This window comes from Thamnophis elegans, chromosome 4 (assembly GCF_009769535.1).
Source record: "Thamnophis elegans isolate rThaEle1 chromosome 4, rThaEle1.pri, whole genome shotgun sequence".
NCBI lineage: Eukaryota > Metazoa > Chordata > Lepidosauria > Squamata > Colubridae > Thamnophis > Thamnophis elegans.
Window position 1 is genome coordinate 115,970,836 of NC_045544.1, and position 20,652 is coordinate 115,991,487.

Consider the following 20,652-nt stretch of genomic DNA (forward strand, 5'->3'; position numbering starts at 1 on the left):
CAGATGGTATTTTAACTATTTTAATTCAATGCTGAAAATATCTGCGATTCCAATAAAGTAACCTGCTCAACCACACCAGGCTAGTTTACTGGGGCTTGGAAAAAGCATGTCGGTTGTAGAGATCTAGAACAAATTGTTCTAGAGTGCAAGCAGGGGGTTGAAGGAAAGGGGATGGTCAAACAAATCCTTAAGAGCTGAGGTTTTGACTCAAAGGTCTTAAAACAGCTTGTGTGAACGCATTCTATTGCTGACTTGTCTCTTTATGCTAGCTAGAGTTAACAGCTTGTTTGATACTAGAACTATAACAGGTAAGATGGTAAAGCAGAGTGAGAAGATCCATATCAAGTGAGTTGGCAAAGATGAGATTTTCCAGAATTTAGTGGTGGTAGGGGAAAGAGATCAATTTTATTAAATACTCAGGAGATCAAATAGTCTTTTTACTCAGTTTTCCACAAGAGTGAAAATTATGGGAGACCACTAAAAGTTGCAGCCTAGTTGGAGAGTCTCTATACAATCTATGAATACCTGCTTTGTTGTTTGAAAGAAATCCTTGGTGTTGACAGCTGATGGAGGAATGTGAGTAGCATTTGTCATGGAAGACAGATTAGGACATGGATTGAGTCTTGTCCAAGATCTCCTTTGAAACAATACACTACAAACGTGCAATTTACCACGATAAAGGAAATGGTACAAATTTACTCTTTAAAATTAAAACAGATTCCTAAGAGAGTAACTCAAATGCACTACTCTTAACTTATTTTGAAGACAAAGATGCACATAGGCTTATCAATCGCACTTATGTTACCTAGTTAGGTAATGAAACATCTGCAAGCAAGCAACCCAAGCTCAGAGAGCACCAAGGACTCCTTAGGCTTACTTCCTTATTTATCACCAAGGGAGGAAAGGGGCATCTGAAGCCCTTTCCAAAGAAAGAAAGCACTTTTACAAATCAAAACACATTTTAATAATGGTCAAGACAACAAAATGGCTCAATATGAGCAAAATTATTGTCACCAACAAGACTGCGAGAAGCAAGATGAGCAATGGGGCAATAAGGTCTTGTTGATGCTTTAAAATCAGAGCAGATCTAGGTTTCAGGAGAATCTCCAGATCTATGCAGGAAGAATATGAGATACTATTCCACCAAACTAGCTAGAGGGAGATCAAATCCCTCTTTCCTTCTGAACTTTGTGCCATGCAAGAGAATCTCAGGAGAGCTCAAAGAAGTATTACCACATGGCAGAGATACAGCAGGATGGACTATTCCTCGTCACTGCCTTTTCTCCCACAACAGGAGTTGACTTCCAGTGCTGTTAGAAGCTCCAGTATGTGCCATTCATCTGGCCAAACTCTTGTCTTTGTCATTCTCTTCAGCTTATCTGTTTCAATACAGTCAACATCCTCTTTCTTTTCATGTTTGGTTGTGTTCTGTGTATTCTGATAATTCCAGGATTCTCACAAAAGGCCTTCAATGTGTCAGCCATGTATGCTGATGCCCCAAATTGAGCTGCCCTGGGTGATATTCAGCTGACAGCACTGTGCACCTCAGATGAGATGGTTGTGGGGCAGTCAAATTGTCTCTCTGAATCAAACATGGAATTAAAATGGGCCTGACAGTCAAGGAGAAGCTTGTGGCTGCGGGGGAAAAGCAATGCCTGAACACAGTGAAGTCGCACAAGGCCAGACTGACCACCAGACGCTATCCAACTATGGCTGTCAAGGTTTGGGCTGAAGCGTACCTGCCAAGAGAGGAAACAGAAGGATGATGATGACATTATCATTCACCCACCCATCTCCATCCAGATATATCTCCCTCACAAATCCATGAAGCTTCAGGGAGGATGGGGGAACCACAGTTTGACACAAAGGAAGAGATACTGTGAAGTAGCATTTGTTTTTCTTTCCTCTCGAGTTGTACAGACTTTTTTCCTTTTATGTTTACCTTATGTACAGTCTCGAGCTGCATCTGGCCCAGGACAGCTCCTTCTTTTAATTCTTTTGGCATGCGTTTCAGGGGCTTCTGCCTAAAGAGGCTCTTGAAAGATGTCTACGAAAGACAGGGAAAATAAGAATTAATAGCAGGCCTGGGTAGATCAAGAAAATGAAGCGCATCATTCATTAAGGCTTTTTTGATTACAGTTGTCAACTAGTGATTGATTGGCTTGGGATGGAGCCTTATCACTCTGAAACACACCACAGAATGGGTGGGCCTGATACATTCAACGCTACATAGAAATTGGGAGTGGGAACCCTGCATCTTGACGTTAGTACAGGGAGGAGAGTAGAATCATTATAACCACAGTTTCTGCTGCCTTTGTTAGCATACAATATATTCAGTGCCAGATCCACATCAATAGCTATCTTTGGTCTGATAGATAAAGGGTCCTGCCTGGAATATTTATGAAGCTGAAATGGGCGCCCGTGTTCCAAGGTTGTAATTGCTATTCTTCTAGAACCAGAATTCTGCTATTTCCAAGCCCTCACCAAATCAGCATCCTGGAAGAGAATGACATTCTGGGCCACCGATTCACTGCATGTTTTGCCCACTGCCTGTGGCTTCTCATAGGCTGTTGCCTCTGTTGCGATCTTGTTAAGTGGGTCATTTGGCTGTACAACTGCTTTGCAGATGAGCTGAAGGTACAAAGGGAAATAAGTGTTAAGGATAAGAAGACAATGGCCTCGGAGATAAGAAATGTTGCATTCCAGTCAATGGTTTAACACAGAGGACAAGTGCAATGACGATTAAGAAGCAGCGATACAAAGCTTAAACCTAGATACTGAACAGCTGAAGGAATTGATCTGACCCAAACTTTCAGAAACCTCTTTGCTACTGTGACTGAAGTTCTCATTGTCATTAAATTCAGGGAAGGGTTGATGGGGTTTTTTTTGGCCTCATTCATATGCATTAATTTGTTTTCCCGTGTCTCAAAGGCCATACAACTCTAATATTTGTGATTTGGAGTACAGAACCGAACTTCTTCACATCCCCAAATTATGTGCCCTTAATTTTCTCAGGAAACTAAGGTAAGGTAAAGGTTCCCCTTGAACATATGCGCTAGTCATTCCTGACTCTAGGGGGGCAGTGCTCATCTCTGTTTCAAAGCCAAAGAGCCAGAGTTGTCCGAAGACGTCTCTGTGATCATGTGGCTGACATGACTATTTTTCTACTTGCATTTTTACATGCTTTCGAACTGCTAGGTTGGCAGAAGCTGGGACAAGTAATGCGAGCTCACTCCGTTAAGCGACGCTAGGGATTCAAACCACTGAACTGCTGACCTTTCTGATCGACAAGCTCAGCGTCTTAGCCACTGAGCCATCGTGTCCCTTTCAGGAAACTAAATACCCACACTATTAATACTAACCAAGACATTTCTGTTTTTCTTTCTCCTTTTCAATAAGAGAATATGCTTCCACCCAAACAATGTGCTGGAATGTCTCCTGGAAGACATTCCTCCCTTTGCACAACTGGCTACAGTTAATGCATCAATAAGCTTCCCTTTTCTCCACTCAGATCTGTCCAAAGAGTTGACAGAGGGCTCGATTCTTGTTTTCTACCCTGTTTGGTTGGAGATGAAGCTTGTGGCCCTCCCATAGCCTTCCCAGCAAAACCTACAAATCGACGGTCTGATGGCCGCTTGACATTTTGTGGGTTGATTGAGAGATCAGGCATCACTGCAGCCACCAATTCCCCTGCGATATCACCAGCAGCCACTGTGTTCAGCCAGTCAGATCCAGAGATGCTCTGCAAAATAGAATCATGAGCCTCATTTCCACCTTTCAATGCCCTTGGGATAGGTCATACGCTAGCCCCTCCTCCTTTACTTGGGGATGTATAACTTACCCATACGGTGCCTTTGCGAGGGAGCACAAAATAGGCTCGAAAGTCACGATAGCCAGCATCCAAATAGTGGATACCACCTAATCCGTACCTGCAATGTAGAAATGTAAGAAAAATGCATGACACCGGGATATATTTCCAAGTTAATGTAGCACAACTCTGACACTTGCAATAAAGAGCAGCATCAACATTGGCACAGACGGTCATGCAGCATTTTAGGAAACAATACTACCAATTGATCTGCAATGTAAGATTCCTAAATGAGAAATACGATTGGCAAAGTGGAAAAATTGTGTTTGTCCAGTTCTCTGGATTCGCTGCTTCCTCTATTGCTACTTAGAACATTTCTTGTAAACGAATCCTGGTCAGTTGAGAGATCTGAACGTCTAGAATCTCAATTTCAGATACTTAATATTTGAAAATCCATCACAGTCTCATCTCCTGGTTACTGGTCCGCTGCTCAGAATCTTTCCTGCCACAATTAATAAATGCATGATATATAATTTAACTTAGACCTTGACATTTAAGATGTGTCCCAAAATAGTTTAAAGGACCAGGTGAATTGCTACTGTGATAGGTAAATCTATTCTGCATTATTTAGCAAATGGCCCAAGGCCCTCATAGTTTCCAAGTTATGAGCCCAAATCAAGTTGGCATATGGAAAAATAACAAAGTGTTACAAGCTACAGTGTACTCTAGACATTAGAGTAGTGGATGTTGAGTTGGAAGATTTTTCAAGTCACCTTTTCTGGGGAAATCACATTTTGTGAGAACAGAGCAGCTATTTACCATATCAGAGAAGATCTGAAAGTCAGTAAGTTGTCATATTTCCTAAGAATGTGCCAGGTTCTACAGTAAACATGGCAAACATCTGTATGTACCAAGAAATCAAGGCCAATGTCATATAAATCAGTTCCAAAATGAAGCATTTAATTTTCTTCTAAGTGAAATATACATAGAGTGGGATGTTATTATTCAAATAGTCAAGAGAAAAAGAACTGCAAGAAGTTAGGATGAGAAAGACTCAGGGTCTGGTTGAGAGAAAGCCAGGATGGTTTGATAGGACAGGTCATCCGGATCCAGCAATGACTGATCCTTTGGCAAAACAGGGTGATATTTCAGATTGTTCTGCAAATGGATCAAAGGGTAATTTAGAACTGAAAATGGCAATGAATTAAACAAGCCATGACCCTTTATTGAATCTTGATTTGATTTAAAATAGTAAGAGAGGTGGGACACATGATTTGGTTAATGCAGATTTTTTAAAAATTGCTCGCATATCTTTTTAAAGGCTTCAGGAACTGATTGGTAATTTTCTCTACTCTTTCTCTGTCCTCAAGGAACCCAAACTGTGTTAAGTCCATTTTTCTGATACTCTGTGCAGAAGCAAATTCACGTCAACTTTAGTAACAAGGCAAATTGGAATTGGAGTACTTAACAGTTAGTCCATTATTTTAAGAATAACAGGGTATACACACACTCACGAGGCATAGCAGCTATCTTGTGCAACTGTGATCCCACTGTAGGGTAGCAGCCAGGCAATCTCTGTGCTCAAGTAACGCTTGATACTGTTGATAGGTTCATGCAGTCGACGCAAGTCCCAAAATTTGATTTTGCGATCATTGCCTGTAGTCACCATGAAATTGCTAGGAATAAAACAGGCAGGCCAGAGCTCACTGGCAGAACACATCTGACAGAGAAGTCCCAGATCCCTGGCAGAAATATCCGTCAAACTACCCCAAGTAAATGCCTTGGCCCAAGACTGTGACCCAACAACAAACAGCATGTACAATGGGATAGTTGTCTGGTCCAATCTGCATCCATAAATTTTGTGGGGATGGGAGAAGGAAAAAAACACGCCCAGGATGGTCAGAAAGGATGAGAGACTAGTTCTCATCAGTCAGTGATATTTCACATCCTTCCCACCTGTTTGCTTTGCACCACTGGATGTTGCTCACAGCATGGTCATGGGCCAGGAAGCAACGGAATGGATACAGTTTGAGGGAGCCATCAGGCTGGCATACTCTTTGTAACAGAGACTTGGTGAGCAGATTCCAGAGAGCCACTGTACCTGAGGAGATGGGATTACAGGCATTATGCTAGATTTGTGAACCAATATAATTCTTCCCCAATTTTTCTAGGTTTATTCCATTCCAAGGATTTTTTTTCTTACCATCATAGAAACCTGCAGCCAAATGCTCATGAGGCTTGGTTGGCATCCAGGCCAAGCTGAAACATTGCCCACATTCAGAGGAATTCCCAGCCTGAATGGAGCCTACCTGCAAAGTGGCCACATACTGGACCTGTAGAGAACAAGATAGTGCTAATATTAAGAAAAGACAATAATGGAAGAGCCTAAGCCATGGTAAAGAGCCCAGGTGGCGCAGTGGTTAGAGTGCAGTACTGCAGGCTACTTCAGCTGATTGCTAGCTGCAGTTTAGCAGTTCAAATCTCACCGGCTAAAGGTTGACTCAGCCTTCCATCCTTCCGAGGTGTGTAAAATGAGGACCAGATTGTTGGGGAAAATATGCTGATACTGTAAACCGCTTGGAGAGGGCTGTAAAAGCACTATGAAGCGGTATGTAAGTCTAAGTGCTATTGCTAAATCACTTACTCTAGATGCATAAGGTTCCATAACTAATTTCACACATCTGATATTCAATGTTACAAGTAATGGGGGGGGGAAACCCTATTTAGCTTATCTGAAGTCTTATAGAATCACTGCCAATCAGGATAAATAAAGTTGCTAGATTTCAAAAAAGGCAGAAAGTGGTTTATAGCAGTATCTTACATTAACTTCTTGAATGGGCTGGGAGAATGAAAATGAGCTATTTTTAGAGCATCTTTTTTAAAGTATTTATATAAGTAATGAGAAAGGATTCAGATCTGGGAAGCCTTCAAAATCGCCTTGCCAAATGGGAATCTTCCATCTTGGAACTCAATATATACCCTGGTTTTAAATGACACCCCCCCCCCCCAAGGAAATAATAGAAGATACCTTGCAGATGACATGCCGAGGGGAAGGTCCACCTAGAAGAGAGGACAATCAAATTGTAGCAGAAATACCTATACCTCATTCTACATTTTCTCTTTGAATATAATTAGACAAGGGGAAATATCCACGGGAAAAGGTGGGGGAGAAGGGGAAAGTTAAACAGATGCTTTGGGCACGATTCAGCTTTGCTATGCTGTAACCACTTGGCTTTAGTAAAGTGTACTTTCATTAGTGATAGAGTCGAGAGCCTTTCTTTCCAAGTTGGGACAGCTGACAGTGCTACTCACAACTCAACTTACAGAAACACACAATCTTGGAACCATTATTCCTCCTAAATTCTGACTTGCAAAGTTAAAAGTATAATAGTTCCTTAAATATAAACCTATCAAGGCATCAATGTAAATTAACAAGATCTCTCGATTAAACTAATCCAACAGAGTAGCTAATACTGTTTATAAGGCAGTTTCCACAGAAAAAGCTTGGTTCCAAATAATCAATCATTCCTGGGCTTTAGCAAAACTGGCAAGACCTGTAGCACAGAAGGATGGTGTGCTTTGATTGAAGGCGAGGCTTGCAAGGCCATGATTTTTGTGTGTCTGTGGGATGTTCAGTGATATGGTTTTGATATTTTTAAAGAATATTTAGGTTTTTCTTGTTTTTTTAATTAGAAGATATACTAGTTTTGTTACTGAAGGCCCAGCTGTACACTAAATGATTTTTCAATGAGGGTAATTTGCTTAAAGTACAGTAAAAGTAATGAGGCTGCTACTAAAATATTTTGGAGAACCATGGTGCAGAATGCCACAATTTTATTACTGAATGGAACACACAGAATCATATTACACATATTATCTGATAATTGTTCTTATTGTCTATTTGACTTCAAGCCTACTTCAAAATAGTACTGGCCCAGAATTTTGATAAAATACTATTCTGATGTAGTCATGCAGAGATTTTGAGGAAGGGGGGGGGGAATGCCCAGGGCATGGTTGATAGGCAGCATCTGAGAGGGCAAGAGCTTTGTGTTGTGGTGCCCTCACTATAAGGCAAGCATCCTCCAGAGTTCAAATAAAAGCTAAGGTTTGTTTCAATGTGTTTTGCCACAGATAAGGAGGTGTTCATATAGAGTTGTATAGATTTTTTAAAAATCACTGCTGTTCTGAATCTCTACTTTAATTCTGTAAAACCAGTTTTGTTTTTTTAATGAAAAATAGTAAACAAATAAATTAGTACTGATTTATTACTACTAATAAATGAGTATGTCAGTCAGTTGGTTCATTTTTAGAATTTATTTTTACTAATCGCAGGGACAAATGGAAAAGTAGGTTAGTAAAACACAATGACTGTGTGTTTCTTTCAACATAATCTGATACCAAGGAATGGAAGAAAAGGAGTAGAGTCCAAACTCGACTCTCTTGGGACTAATTTTCCACTATCATCTTTGAAAAGGTCAGTGCTGCACACCCAGTCCTCATGATCATCAATCATTCTTGCAGACAGATGTAATTACAAGCACCATTAATTTATATGGTTGACTAAGCACACAGCTTGCACACCCTGCACCAGGCCCCAAAATGCATGTATCCGGACATGGAGTAGCTTTTGTTGCCCATATAGCTCCCTGCACTGCATGCACGCAAGAACAGAAATGACCATACATCTTCTCGGGAAGAACAAAAGCTAAATTAGAACATTGTTTCAACAAAGCTGTAAAGATTCTTTCAACAAAAAGGTCTGATTTTGTGAAAGAACAAAATCATAATTAGAAACCCACAACTTTAACTTAGCATGTTGAGATAATGTGAAATGTGAAAAGATATATTTATTATCAGATAATGTTGCACTTCAGATAAAGCCTGCAAATCTCCTCATGATCATTTGAAGAAAAGCATGTAGCTTTTCTTAAATGGTTTTAGCTCTGTATTTCCTTGGACTAAAATTTGAATGAGTTCTCTAGGCAGAGTGCTAGTTGTATGAAAATAAAGACTTTATGCGTAGCACATGTATATTTCGTAAGGCACCACAGAGAACCATCTCTCTCATAATTTATGGTAGGACAAAGCCTCTCATAATAATTAATGCTAACTCTTTTTCCCATTGTTTTATAGAATACGTGATCTTTCTAACAGTACCCCTCCTTTCCTGTTTGGGTGAGACAACCTGAACAGACAACATCCAACAATGCAGATACCTGCCTGTCTTCTTCCCATTTTTTAGCTATTCCTACCTGTTACCTGTGTTCTTCGGTAGGCATTCAAGTCTTCCACATGGGGAAGGCTGTACAGCAACACTTTGCCACTAGAAAAGGCTACAGCCAGTAGTCCCAGCCGACTCATGTGAGGGAGCTGCACAGGATATAAACCAAAATGAAAGGTAATTATATTTCATGTCCCATTTGGAAAGCTTCCATTTCCACCAGCCACAAATATGAAAGAACTGAATTGAAGAGTGATTTAAGTGCAAGCTTCCACTTTAAAGCATCTGACAGACAGATTGACAGGCAGCTAAGAGGATTTCAATGATTCCCTCATCAATAGGTTCTATCATTAGGATGTTTTATGTAACATTCAACAAAAAGCTTCCTTCATATAACATAAGACTACCTGTATCCTCAGGCTTGGACAATAGAGAACATGTCATATCCTGCTTCTGAGTGACATTCCTTCAACTTCTTGGGCAAAGAATATAAACTCTGTTAAATTGCAGTGTAATTTCAGCTTGATTCTTTAATTTATCAAGATCTTTTTGAACTTTGCTTTTGTTTTTCTGTGAAATTACCCGTTAACGTCTATTGTATCTCACCCTGTTTTGTATCATCTGTGAATTTGATAATAACTTTGACAGAAAGAGAATGCTTAATAAAAATGTTGAAGATAAAAACACTATCACATGACCCTGTCATCGTGACCCGTTAAAACCACGGTAGACAAAAGCGCGCTCGCCGAAAGCGCGTACCTGATGTCATCAGCAGCGCGACGAAAAATAAATAAATTAATTAAATTGAAATTAAAATTAAATTAAAGCAAGCCGATTCACATAAAGGTAAGGGTTAGGGTTAGGTTTAGGGTTACGTTAAGCGTTAGGGTTAGGTTTAGCATTAGGTTAAGGGTTAGCGTTAGGTTAAGGGTTAGGTTTAGGGTTAGGTTAAGGGTTAGGTTTAGGGTTAGATTTGGGGGGGTTAGGGTAAGGTTTTCGCTTTAATTTTAAATTTACCGCTCAGCGCGATGTTTTCGTCGCGCTGTGATGATGTCACATACGAGCTTTCGTCGAGCGTGCTTTTGTCTACCGCGGTTTTGTGGTGGAACCCCCTGTCATAGACACTAACCCTGCCATATACACTGAATATCTAAAGTCCATGCAAACCTTTGGCTCAAACAATCTCTTGGCTCCAATTCTCACCTTGCGCTGAGTGATAGGGGATTCCCAAGCTCCACTGGGACAAAATTTCATGTCCCAAATACAACCATGATCAGTGGCAATTGCATATGCAAGTCCTGGCTTGGTAACACACCTGGGAAAAAGAATGCAGGGGAAAAAAATATTCAAAGCTTTTTGAGTCATGCCATTCCCCCATGTCCTAGTAAATGCACAATTCTTTTGCATATTTCCCAGTGCAGAAGATACAAGGACCTTTGAAGATTAGGCTGAAAGGATAATTAAGAGTAGATTCTTCTGCATTTTGGTTCTTCCTGGTTTATTATATGTGTCTTGCTCCTTCTTGTACTATCTCATACCGCAAATATAACATATCTGAGACACAGAAAAACAGCTCTACAGGAAGCAATGTATCTAATAAAGCTGTTCTCTGCCCATAAAACCCTAGTTCAGGAAACTCCCTAATGATGTGCCCCAATTTAATTGCTAGAGATGTTGGAATCTGAGTTAATTCAGCCACAAATCCTCAGCTACAATGCAGGAGGCAAGAGTTCCATAGGAATGAAACAAAACTATGTTTTTATAACAAACACAAAGTTTGCTTATAACTCACCCTTTGTCTTCCTGGATAGGTCCAAGCTCCCAGAGCTGAAGCAGAGCTGGTCCTGTATGGATTTGTGACAAAGAATGCTGACCGTTCATAGTGGGATTGCAGTAGATAGCCACATACTGGGATGCCATAGAGCCTTCCGGGGTTGGGCACCACTCCAAAGCCCAGACAGGACCCCCGACAAAGAAAGTCATGTCTAAGCGGTCATCATGAGGTTGTAAGGCATTAAATCTGCCAGGTAGGAAAAGAAAGGAACCACTGCATAATACCTGACCTTGCATTCAGCATCTAACATAAACTTTATTGGATAGTTTGGAAAGGAAAAAAAACATCATATTGCTCAGACCATATAGAGATGGTAACATTCTTCAGTGAGGATGGAACAAAGACTTAGTATTGATGTAAAGTAAGCATGGGAAATCTCAGGTTCTCAGGTACCCCATCCATCTTATGGAGCTTCAAAGTAAGGTTCGCCCCCCTTAACTGCCCGCTAGCAGTCATTTCCCCAGAGATTTCCTAAATGTAGTATTTCCCATGAGCTTTTCCTCATGGACAAAACTAGTTGCACAAGCACACACACCTGTTAATCCGGTAGAAGACACTGCTTTCTTGCAAACCTTCCCTCTTGATAGAGAAGAGTGGGGACTTGGTCTCAGCTGGAAGGAATTTATCTGCTTCACTTTGGAAGGTGGAAGAGAACAGAATGGGAGCTCATCTGGTGTTCACTTTGTTACAAGAAATCATTAGCATGTAAATGCCTGAAAACAGACTAGGGTGCAAAGGAGGATACATAGAATCTTTCAGGTGGCAATATTCTTGATCTTGCCATGCTATCTTACACGCTATGCTGCATTAATGTAGAGCACGGGTGTCAAACCCGCGGCGTCACGTGATGTTTCATGATGTTTTTCCTCTTTGCGGAGCTGGGGTGGGCATGGCCTGTGCGTGACACACCCACCCCCAGGCCGCCAATTTGACACCCCTGAAGTAGAAAAAATGACTACCAGTGGCCTCTCTCTTAAAAGCTTAAGGAATTACCAGGACTACAGCTCGGAATGGAAATGTAGGAAATGACAAGAGAGTCAAACCAAATATTCCCGGAGACAATGACAAAACGTTTCTGTATTATACCTAAGAATCTAAATGGACATATGAAAGAAATCACTGGGAGTTGTGTCAACTTAAATGAGACTTTATCATTTATAGGCATATGTGCCCTTTAATTATCTATCTGGTTCTAGGTATGTCACATTTTATTCTTTTGTCAGAAGGACACTCACCTCTCTGAGAGAAAAATCCACTTCTGGGCAGAGGGAATCCACTCTGGAAACTCCCAATAGGAATGGTTCTGCTCACGTCTAAGGGACAAAGGAAGTACAACTGCATCACAGAAATGCAATTTATATAACAGGAATCAGTATAACAACAGAACAGTACAACAACCGAGATGTCTGTGGTTTGATTGAATACTATAGTGGGCACAGCAAAATAAGAAAGCACACTCAATAAATACTGGATACACTGAGTCTTTCGAACTTGCATCAATCTGAATGCTCAAAAATAGGAGTACTTTGGAAATTTCTTTCCAACTTATTTTGCCATAGCTACATGAATGCAACTCTGCAACATTTATTTGGCATTGTCTAATCTTTGCCCATCTATCCAGGAAAGTGCCAAGAAGTTGCATCCTTCCCTGAAGGAACAGAGATCTCACAGAACCCAGTCCCTTCCAAGTATTCCAAGCATTCCTAAACAAAGCCAACACAGCCAAAACTATTATTTCTCTGTCTTGCACACATGCACTTTGTCATAAAAGTCTTCAGTCTTACAAATCAGGAACTGAATTGTCATATTTCTCTTTCTGAGATTTTTAAAACATGTCAAAATTAAAAGGAATTAAATTTTGGTCCTGGTGACCGACCCAGACTGGATCTTAAAAAGAATTAGCTTGATTTTTTTCTTGGATTTCTCTTCAAGACCCTTCGTTATCTTCATATCCATTTAAACGAGGATACACTATAGACCAGTAGTGGGTTCCGGATCTCATCACAACTGGTATGCTGTGATGGGGCAGGCCGGCCTCACTGGGCATGCACGCACGCCACCGTCCAGCGACACTCAGCTCCTTGGCGCAGGTTGCACAGGCGCTGCACGCTGTGCGTGCAGGTGCAATTGGCCCGTTTGCATCAAAAAGCGGTAATGAATGCGGGCGGGCGGATAGGCCAAATGAGCTACTGTTCCGGTACGGTGGCCGCTGCTCCCAGCTACCATCGGTATTCCCATACCAGGCCATACTGCCCGGAACCCACCACTGCTTTAGACTCTATGTTCAATTTTGATCACAGACTAAATTCACCTTCAAAGAGATTTTTAAACCATTACCATCCTTGGTCAAACTTGGCTCAACATTTTTATTTCCTCAAAGAAGTAGCATCTCTTCAATCACTTAGGCAAAATATTTTTTCATGAACTAACCTGGTTCTCTTTTTAGCAAGGCAGCTAGGCTTGAACATCCAGAGGCCTCATTATCACTGCCCAATCCACACTCATTTAGACTTCACCTACAAGGTTTGATGATTGCTGGAGAGCCCATTCTTTAAAACAGTGACAGCAGGTACTAAAAATCAATCACTTGTACTTCAGCCAACCAGAACTAGTTGAAGCACTGAACTTTCGGGAAACAAAAGAATGCAGCAGAAACCTGCCTTTCCTCCCTTCAAACCCATTCCTTTCCTCAATTCTCCCAATCACTGAGGAAAGTTTAATACTCACACGTGGTGAGTGATGGAGAAAGACTTCCATATAGGGCCGATCATGGAATTGTACAAGCCACTGGGACCAAATTCTCGACGCTGAGGTTTGGACCTCTATGGGGAAAAAAGGAAGTCAAAAACAGAGGCCCCAAAGCCCATCCTCCCAATTTCTGGCAACAAGAATCTCAGCCAACGGATTCCAAAAGACTAGGGCTTTTTCTTCAGGTGGTGTTCCCTCTAATATACCACCAGGTGAAATATTCAATCCCCCCAGAAATACAATGAAGCCATCTCAGGTTTGGGTTACCACTGGTTTGCATGAGCTGGACTCCTTCTCAGACTTCATAGCCTCATTCATCACTAGGTCATAATGCTCTTCTTCCTCCTCCTCCTGCAGAAAAGTTTCTACCGAGGGGACAAAGTCCACGTCTTCCTCATTTTCCAACTTCTGTTCTTTTGGCTTGCGGCCTCGTCGTTTCTTACTGGGCTCCTCAGTTCTAGGGGTATCCTTTGGGGTTTCATTGCAAGGAGGAGCCTGGTATGCAGATGTCAATTCTTCAGCCAGTTCCTGTAGGTACAGAAGGGCTCTTGGAAAGAGAAAGGGAAGAGAACGTAAGTTCATAACTTGAGCTGTGGTTAAGAATCGGCTCCATTCTAATGCCTTAAGGACAGGAACAGTTATAATCTTAATTGCCAAATCTCCAAAAGAACAGTGGTGGGTAGGTCAGAATCATAGGCATCAAGCTCCTTGGCATAACAAAGTCACTTATTCAGTACCTCTTATAAGTACCCAAAAGAGGAAAAATTCTTCAGTTGACAATTTTATTGCTGAATTTGACAATAGAGGCGGTGGAGGTTTACAATGCTGATTGCCCTCTCATTGTTTTATATATTTGGATTTAATAATAATCTGATTAACATTTATGATACTAATTACAATTAGTATAATTTGTTATAACTACTGATACGTTCCAGCAGGGTTGTTTTTTAAAGAAAAGCAAGCTAGTTATTTCCACCCTAAAATAACCGTATAACACATGTACTTTACCCAGCAGAATTCAGGGATAGGTTCTTTCCCTCACTTACGCTTTAGCTGCACGGCGCTTTGGTCGTCCACCAGGCATGGTCTCAAGAGAATCAAGGTCCTCGTTGCTAGACAGAGACTTCTGTTGACAAAGGGACTCTGACGACTGATTGTCCAGTCCTTGAGCTAGCCTCAGTAACAAGAGCTCTTGTTTGGACTTGCGTCCTCGCTTCTTTGGCACTTTAAGAGGAAGAGAGGAGCCATTCTCAGATGGCCCGGGGCCTTCGCTTGGTCCCTTGGGAATGGAATCTTTGCGGACAGAGACTTTCTTTCGGGGTTTCCGCCCACGGGAATGCTTCTTTATGGCTGGGATAGCTGATGGAACCTCTTTGGAAAGAGTGGAAACTGGAACTGGGGAAGGACATGATTCATCTGCTTGGAAAGAAGAAAGAAAGAAAGAAAGAAAGAAAGAAAGAAAGAAAGAAAGAAAGAAAGAGTCTTAGATGTCGTCCTATGCTGAAGATACAATGGGCCAGCTTGAAACACAACTTAATTGTTACTATCCTCTATTTCTTAAGCAGGAAGACCAACTGCAAAATCCTGCAACTGCTTCCAGATCATCCTGCACCCCAACATACTCCTTGGCTATATTCCATACTTCAAAATTTTTGCCTCTGCAGTCTCCAAATCACCTTAAGAGCCTGGTGAGCTCAGTTCCACAGACTCTTTCTTTCATTCTAATGGGCCAAAGCGCGTTTGAAGACACTGGAAGATATCTAAGCTTTCTTGATTCTTTGCAGACTAGATTTCTATTTAGATTTCCTCTAGCTCTGAGGTATGTAAACCATTGACAAATGAGATGTGGTACATTCATTTCCATTCAGTGAAATGGAAATTAAGGCTCTAATGTCCTCAATGTCATTGGCTGGTGCTATGGCTTGCCCATTCCCCGTCAACCCTTACTTTATATTTAATGAGGTTCCCAATACCAAGAAGTGGTTTCTTTACTATGCAGAAAGAAAACAGAAAGGAAAAAAAATGAGTTGTTTTATTTTGCATTTACCTAAGAGTGTCATATAACACTTCCCAAGACAATGGCAACCAAAAATGCATCTGAAAACATACCAAGCATTTCCACATGACTGATCTCTCCTTCTTCTCTCATCAGCTGCTTAGGAAGCAGTTGTTCTTCCACGTCTTCTAGATATCTTTTCTTGTAGCAAGAGCTTTGCTGCTCTGGCCACTCTTCTTGAAGACAGGTTTCCACACCAGAGACAACTGCTGGGTCTGTGTTGCTTAAACCTATATCTGCTGAAGCCAATCCTTCCACTACTGTATTATTCTGCCCATCCCAGTGAGGTTTTCTCAAGCAAGATGCTGTGCACAGAGTCTGACTGATACTTCCATCATGTTGGTCTATGGCTTCCCTCACTATTCCCATGTCACAGCTTGGTGTGAGACAAGGTTCCATGAAGACACCACAGCTCCTCAGACAGGTGCCACTTTTTTCATCTTGCACATCACTTGGCCTGCAAAAAAAAAATAGGATGAAAAAAGGAAAACAAAAAACAGACAAGGGAAATCCTTGTTACTCATGTGAACATTAAAAAAAGTGTTGGACTAGATGACCTGCAAGGTCCCTTCCAACTCTGTTAATTTGTTAATATATTTTGGCAATTGGTACAAGGACAAAAGAAATGGAAGTAGCCTGACTTTCAAACCCTATGATAGAAATTGAGACAGCCATACAGTAGAGGTAAATTGTGGTTCCAATAACAAATAGTGTTTATTATTTTAAAATACCATAAATATAGTTATGGTGTTGAGTTCATAAAGATTTATGTTTATTATAGCATGTGTCAGAGTGTGGAGTTTTAGAAAATAGGATTAAATTCAGGATTATTGTTCTGGCTAAAAGCAGCATAGCAAAAGCACTGCATATTTTGTAGCTATATTATTTGTATAATTATATACTTTTAAAAGACTCAAAGTCAATAATCCCAGAATCATATTAGTTAAAACTAATAATGTAATGAAAACGGAACACTTCTAAACCATTGATTTAAATGAGAGAAGTTCAGTGTAATCAAGTAAAAGTAAATAAAACGGTCAATTATTCATTTTGAAACACACAGAAAATGGATCAGTTACATTTTTTCCTGTAAGGTGTTGGACAAAGATGAAACTGTCACCAAAAGGATTTTACTCAGCATGTATTCAAGAAAAAAGCAACACTTGGTTGGTATCATATCTGCAAAACCTACATCATTTTTTTCCTTCCACAACAAGGCTGCTGTACAGCCTTAATAGCTACAATTAAACAATAATTCATAGAAGATGGAAGGATTAAAATATTTGATAGTTAATTGACTGAAAATAATAGAATAAAATGGACAAATGCAATGTTCTTCACCAATGAATAGAATGCCGCTATAGAACAATGGGTTGCCCAGCATACTCGTGAAAATTATTTTTAACTGTAGATGAACAAAAGCTACCAATGAATCCCCAATGTAGCATAGATTTCCCAAATTCAGTATCTAATAGTTCCACAATACTCTCCATTAACAAAACTCCAATTTACTTGTAGGTATTATACTTAAAAAACATTTAGGCTAACTCAAATAGTTTCAGAAAAGGGCAAAAAGAAAAGTAGGGAAGAAAGCCTGGGGAATTACCGTACATACTTTACCCATGAAAAACAAGGGAGGGAATATAATACTGCTTTTCTACAAATGTAGCATAGAAGGTGATGATTATTTTATATTATCCCAAAAGCAGGACATAGAATAACAGTTAAGTTATAAGAAGGCAGATTCTCATTGATTTTTTGGGTGTGTGTGCGTGTGTGTTAGTTCCTAACAATAAAAGTAGGTTAACCGTGGAACTAATGACTAAAAGTGAGCTTTGTTTAGTTGAATCTGCTAAAGCATAAACTGATTAGCCTTTATCATAGGTGCTTTAATTTGGATTCTTGTGCTAAGCAAGGGGCTGGAGTTGATTATTTAAATCAGTCCTTCCAAATCAATGAAAACCAGGGTGTTGGAAGAGAAATGTAATGCACACTGTTATCAAATACAGGTATATGGTATTATATTATGCCATAATGAAAGACTGCGCTACTTGCCAAATGCTTTTAAAGCAAAGTTCAAGTGTTGCTTTCTACAGTTTGAAATAATTGTGAATCTATCTCCTTATAAGAACAGCAGAGGTATCTTAAAGATGTCCATACTTTCAGGGGTTCTTTATCAGATTTACTTGGTCTTCTCTTGAATTACTCTAAAGCTATGGAATGCATCTTTGTAGGAATTGTACTTGCTGTCAGTTTCTGTTTTCAGGTAAACAGCTAAGACTTTTGAGCAGGTTTTTCAATGAGTACTGCTAATAATTTAAATAGTTTTGATCAGTGCATTGTTATAAATTGTTAACTGCTTGAATAACATGGATAAAAAATGAGCTGAAATAACTGTAATATTAATTATATTATTTTATCAGAGTCTTTGCATACTCCAGGACAATACAATCCAGTAATAATGAAATTAAATATACATATTATTTAAAATTTGTAATTCTCTTCATAATTCAGTTGCAATTGGCCATCCTGAGGACAGCAGCTAAGAGTCTACTTCTAGCAAAGAGGAGTGAAATTGGGAAGAGTGTATGTTATTGATTGATCAGGGTTTTTATTTTATTTTATACATTTTAAAATAGACACTGTGGATGTTTTAACTATTCTCTATATCATGTAAAAATTCAAGAGTCATACTAGGTGGCTCAGTGGCTAAGACACTAAGCTTGTCGTTCAGAAAAGTCAGCAGTTCGAATCCCTAGTACAGATCTCCTGCGTGAACAGAGGGTTGAACTAGATGACCTCCAAGATCCCTTCCACTCTGTTACTGTTTACTATTGAGTGCAGTAAAACAGAAATGTAGTAAACAAAATGACGTGCCCGGCTTTTGTTAATAGTTTGAGGCTGCTGCTAAAAATCCCTGCTTTTGCGTTAAAAGAGGCAGCTGCTTTTTTTTAAAAAAAAACCAACCTTAACCCACACCATTTGATTTCTTTTCATTCGGCTTGAAAAATCTATGTGAAGCCACGTTTTAACAGTATTCTAAAATTTGCTGAACATTCTTACAATTCTGCTAGTTTCAAAATCTCTGGGCCATTGGCTTAATCCCCCGTGATTTCTGGCTTCTGCAATGCTTTAATGATGTTTTATAAGAGGACCTTTCAATTAGGATAATCTACAAGGCTTTAAAGTGAATAAAACGGAGGGGGAGCTGCCATCCGCTTGTAGTAGAGGGGAAAAAAGCACGAATTTAAATCATCAAAGTGCGGAGAAGCGTTCAATGCACAGCCGGGACTCGACCCAGATCTTTCCTCCACCCAAAGGAGGATATTCTTTTTTCTCCAGAGGCGGAAATTGAGTTTTCGCACTAAGAGGCGGGAAGCGGGGTGGGGGCTCCAGGGGAAGTGTGTCTTCTGGACTGTCTTTGTTCCCTTGTTTCACGCCCTGACGGCGGTTTCACGCCCTTACGGCGGTGACCACAAGGGACCGCGTCGTGGGCAGCCACCCCTCCCCACAGTGACGAGCGAAAGGCTCTTGAAAGGTGGCCTGCCAGATGCAGGCGGGCTGAGCCTCACCTTGTTCTCCCCGCATGGAAACCGGTGTCTGGCCGGAGCAGCAAAGATGGCGGACGCTACAAGGATAATAGCGATGACCCGAAGTTCTGGCGTCACTTCCGGTACCTGGTCTTTCCCTCAGCTGGTGACGAAAACGGTCAGTCTCCGCCCCCTGCCTGAACTCTAGAATCAAGAGAAAAATTTTGCGCCGCGATGTACTCTGGGAAATGCCGCTGTCGGAGTATTGGACGGCGCTAGGGCCCAGAAGAGGTTACAGTAACAGTAGTCATTCGTGGGACGTTGCGGTCTCCTCTCTTAGTGATGGGTGTCATTATCTGTTGGCGGATGCTGCTTTGTTTTGCTCTCCTCCTATTGGCTTTGGTTTTCCAAGCATCAGGATTTCCTTCAGAGAATCCCTGCTTCTCCTTACCTGCCCAAAAGGTCTAAGTTTCAGCTTCCCAACTGTTCATTTAGAATAATGGATGGAAACTGACCAAGGAGAGATTCAACCTAGAAATAAGGAGGAACTTTCTGACAGTGAGAACAATCAACCAATGGAACAAAAGAAGTTGCCTTCGGAAGTTGGGGGGGCTTCATCACTTGAGACTTTCAAGAAGAGATTAGACTGCCATTTGTCATAAATGGTGTAGGGTCTCCTGCTTGAGAGGAGGGGGAGTTGGACTTGATGACCTGAGGTCCCTTCCAACTCTCTTAATCTTTAAATGTGTTGATTTATATGACCACTTTTCACACCTATGACTGTTGCAGCATCCCCATAGTCACATTATCAAAATTCAAATGCTTGGCAGCTGGTTCATATTTATGATGGAGTGTCCTGGGGTCATGTGATCAGCTTTTGCGATCTTCTGAACAAGCAAAATCAATAGGAAACTCAGAGTCACTTAACCATGTTACTAACTTAAATGCAATGATTCACTTAACTGTGGCAACAAAAGTTGTAAAATGGGGCAAATTCAATAAATGTTTCACTTAGCAACATACATTTTGGGCTCAATTGTGGTCGTAACTTAAGGACTACACTAGATTTGGGGGGGGGATTTCAAATATGAATTGTTAATGAATGGATGTCTGAATATTTTGTCTCACTCTTTTGAAAACCTGGATGAAGCAAATTATCTTGACAAAAATGGCATTGATCACTCCCTTAGATTTAAATCTGGGGATTTAAACCAGTGTGTTTCAAGCTTAGCTACTTTAACATGTTTAAAGATGTTTGAGGTGGCTTAAGCTAAGATCAAATAGGTAACTATCTAGGGATACCAAATTTTAGCAGTGCTAAAATAATAAAAGGCTAATGAAGAACACAAGAAAAAAGAACTGTTGTCATATAACAATGGGTGCTAATGTAATTAAAATTACTGTGTAAATAGGGAGAAAATATCCAAGAAAACAAATTGCGCAGGACTAAAAAAT

The 20,652-nt window shown here is 40.5% G+C and overlaps 1 protein-coding gene across 1 annotated transcript; it reads right to left on the reverse strand.

Annotated features, from left to right (window-relative positions):
• Window positions 1-940: 940 nt before the first annotated feature.
• GTF3C2 (general transcription factor IIIC subunit 2) lies at window positions 941-19,342 on the reverse strand. Its single transcript, XM_032215908.1, has 19 exons — window positions 19,240-19,342; window positions 15,721-16,124; window positions 14,658-15,027; window positions 13,879-14,158; window positions 13,591-13,685; window positions 12,099-12,176; window positions 11,399-11,497; window positions 10,822-11,049; window positions 10,233-10,344; window positions 9,061-9,178; window positions 6,837-6,868; window positions 6,012-6,141; window positions 5,765-5,909; window positions 5,323-5,484; window positions 3,842-3,929; window positions 3,614-3,742; window positions 2,485-2,631; window positions 1,943-2,047; window positions 941-1,739 (listed from the first exon to the last, which is right to left on the reverse strand). Exons 2-19 carry the CDS (start codon window positions 16,064-16,066, stop codon window positions 1,524-1,526), a joined length of 2,880 nt encoding a protein of 959 aa, XP_032071799.1. The 5' UTR covers window positions 16,067-16,124; window positions 19,240-19,342; the 3' UTR covers window positions 941-1,523.
• Between the last annotated feature and the right edge of the window lie 1,310 nt (window positions 19,343-20,652).

What these genes read in the sequence shown, in the direction of transcription:
- GTF3C2 (XM_032215908.1), bottom strand. Translation starts at nt 16,066, where the DNA reads ATGGAACCTTGTCTCACACCAAGCTGTGACATGGGAATAGTGAGGGAA. An exon ending in CAGTGGTGCAAAGCAAACAG is followed by an intron (nt 5,485 to 5,764) that starts GTGGGAAGGATG and finishes TTTTATTCCTAG; the next exon opens with CAATTTCATGGTGACTACAG. An exon ending in GGCCATCAGACCGTCGATTT is followed by an intron (nt 2,632 to 3,613) that starts GTAGGTTTTGCT and finishes TTGTACCTTCAG; the next exon opens with CTCATCTGCAAAGCAGTTGT.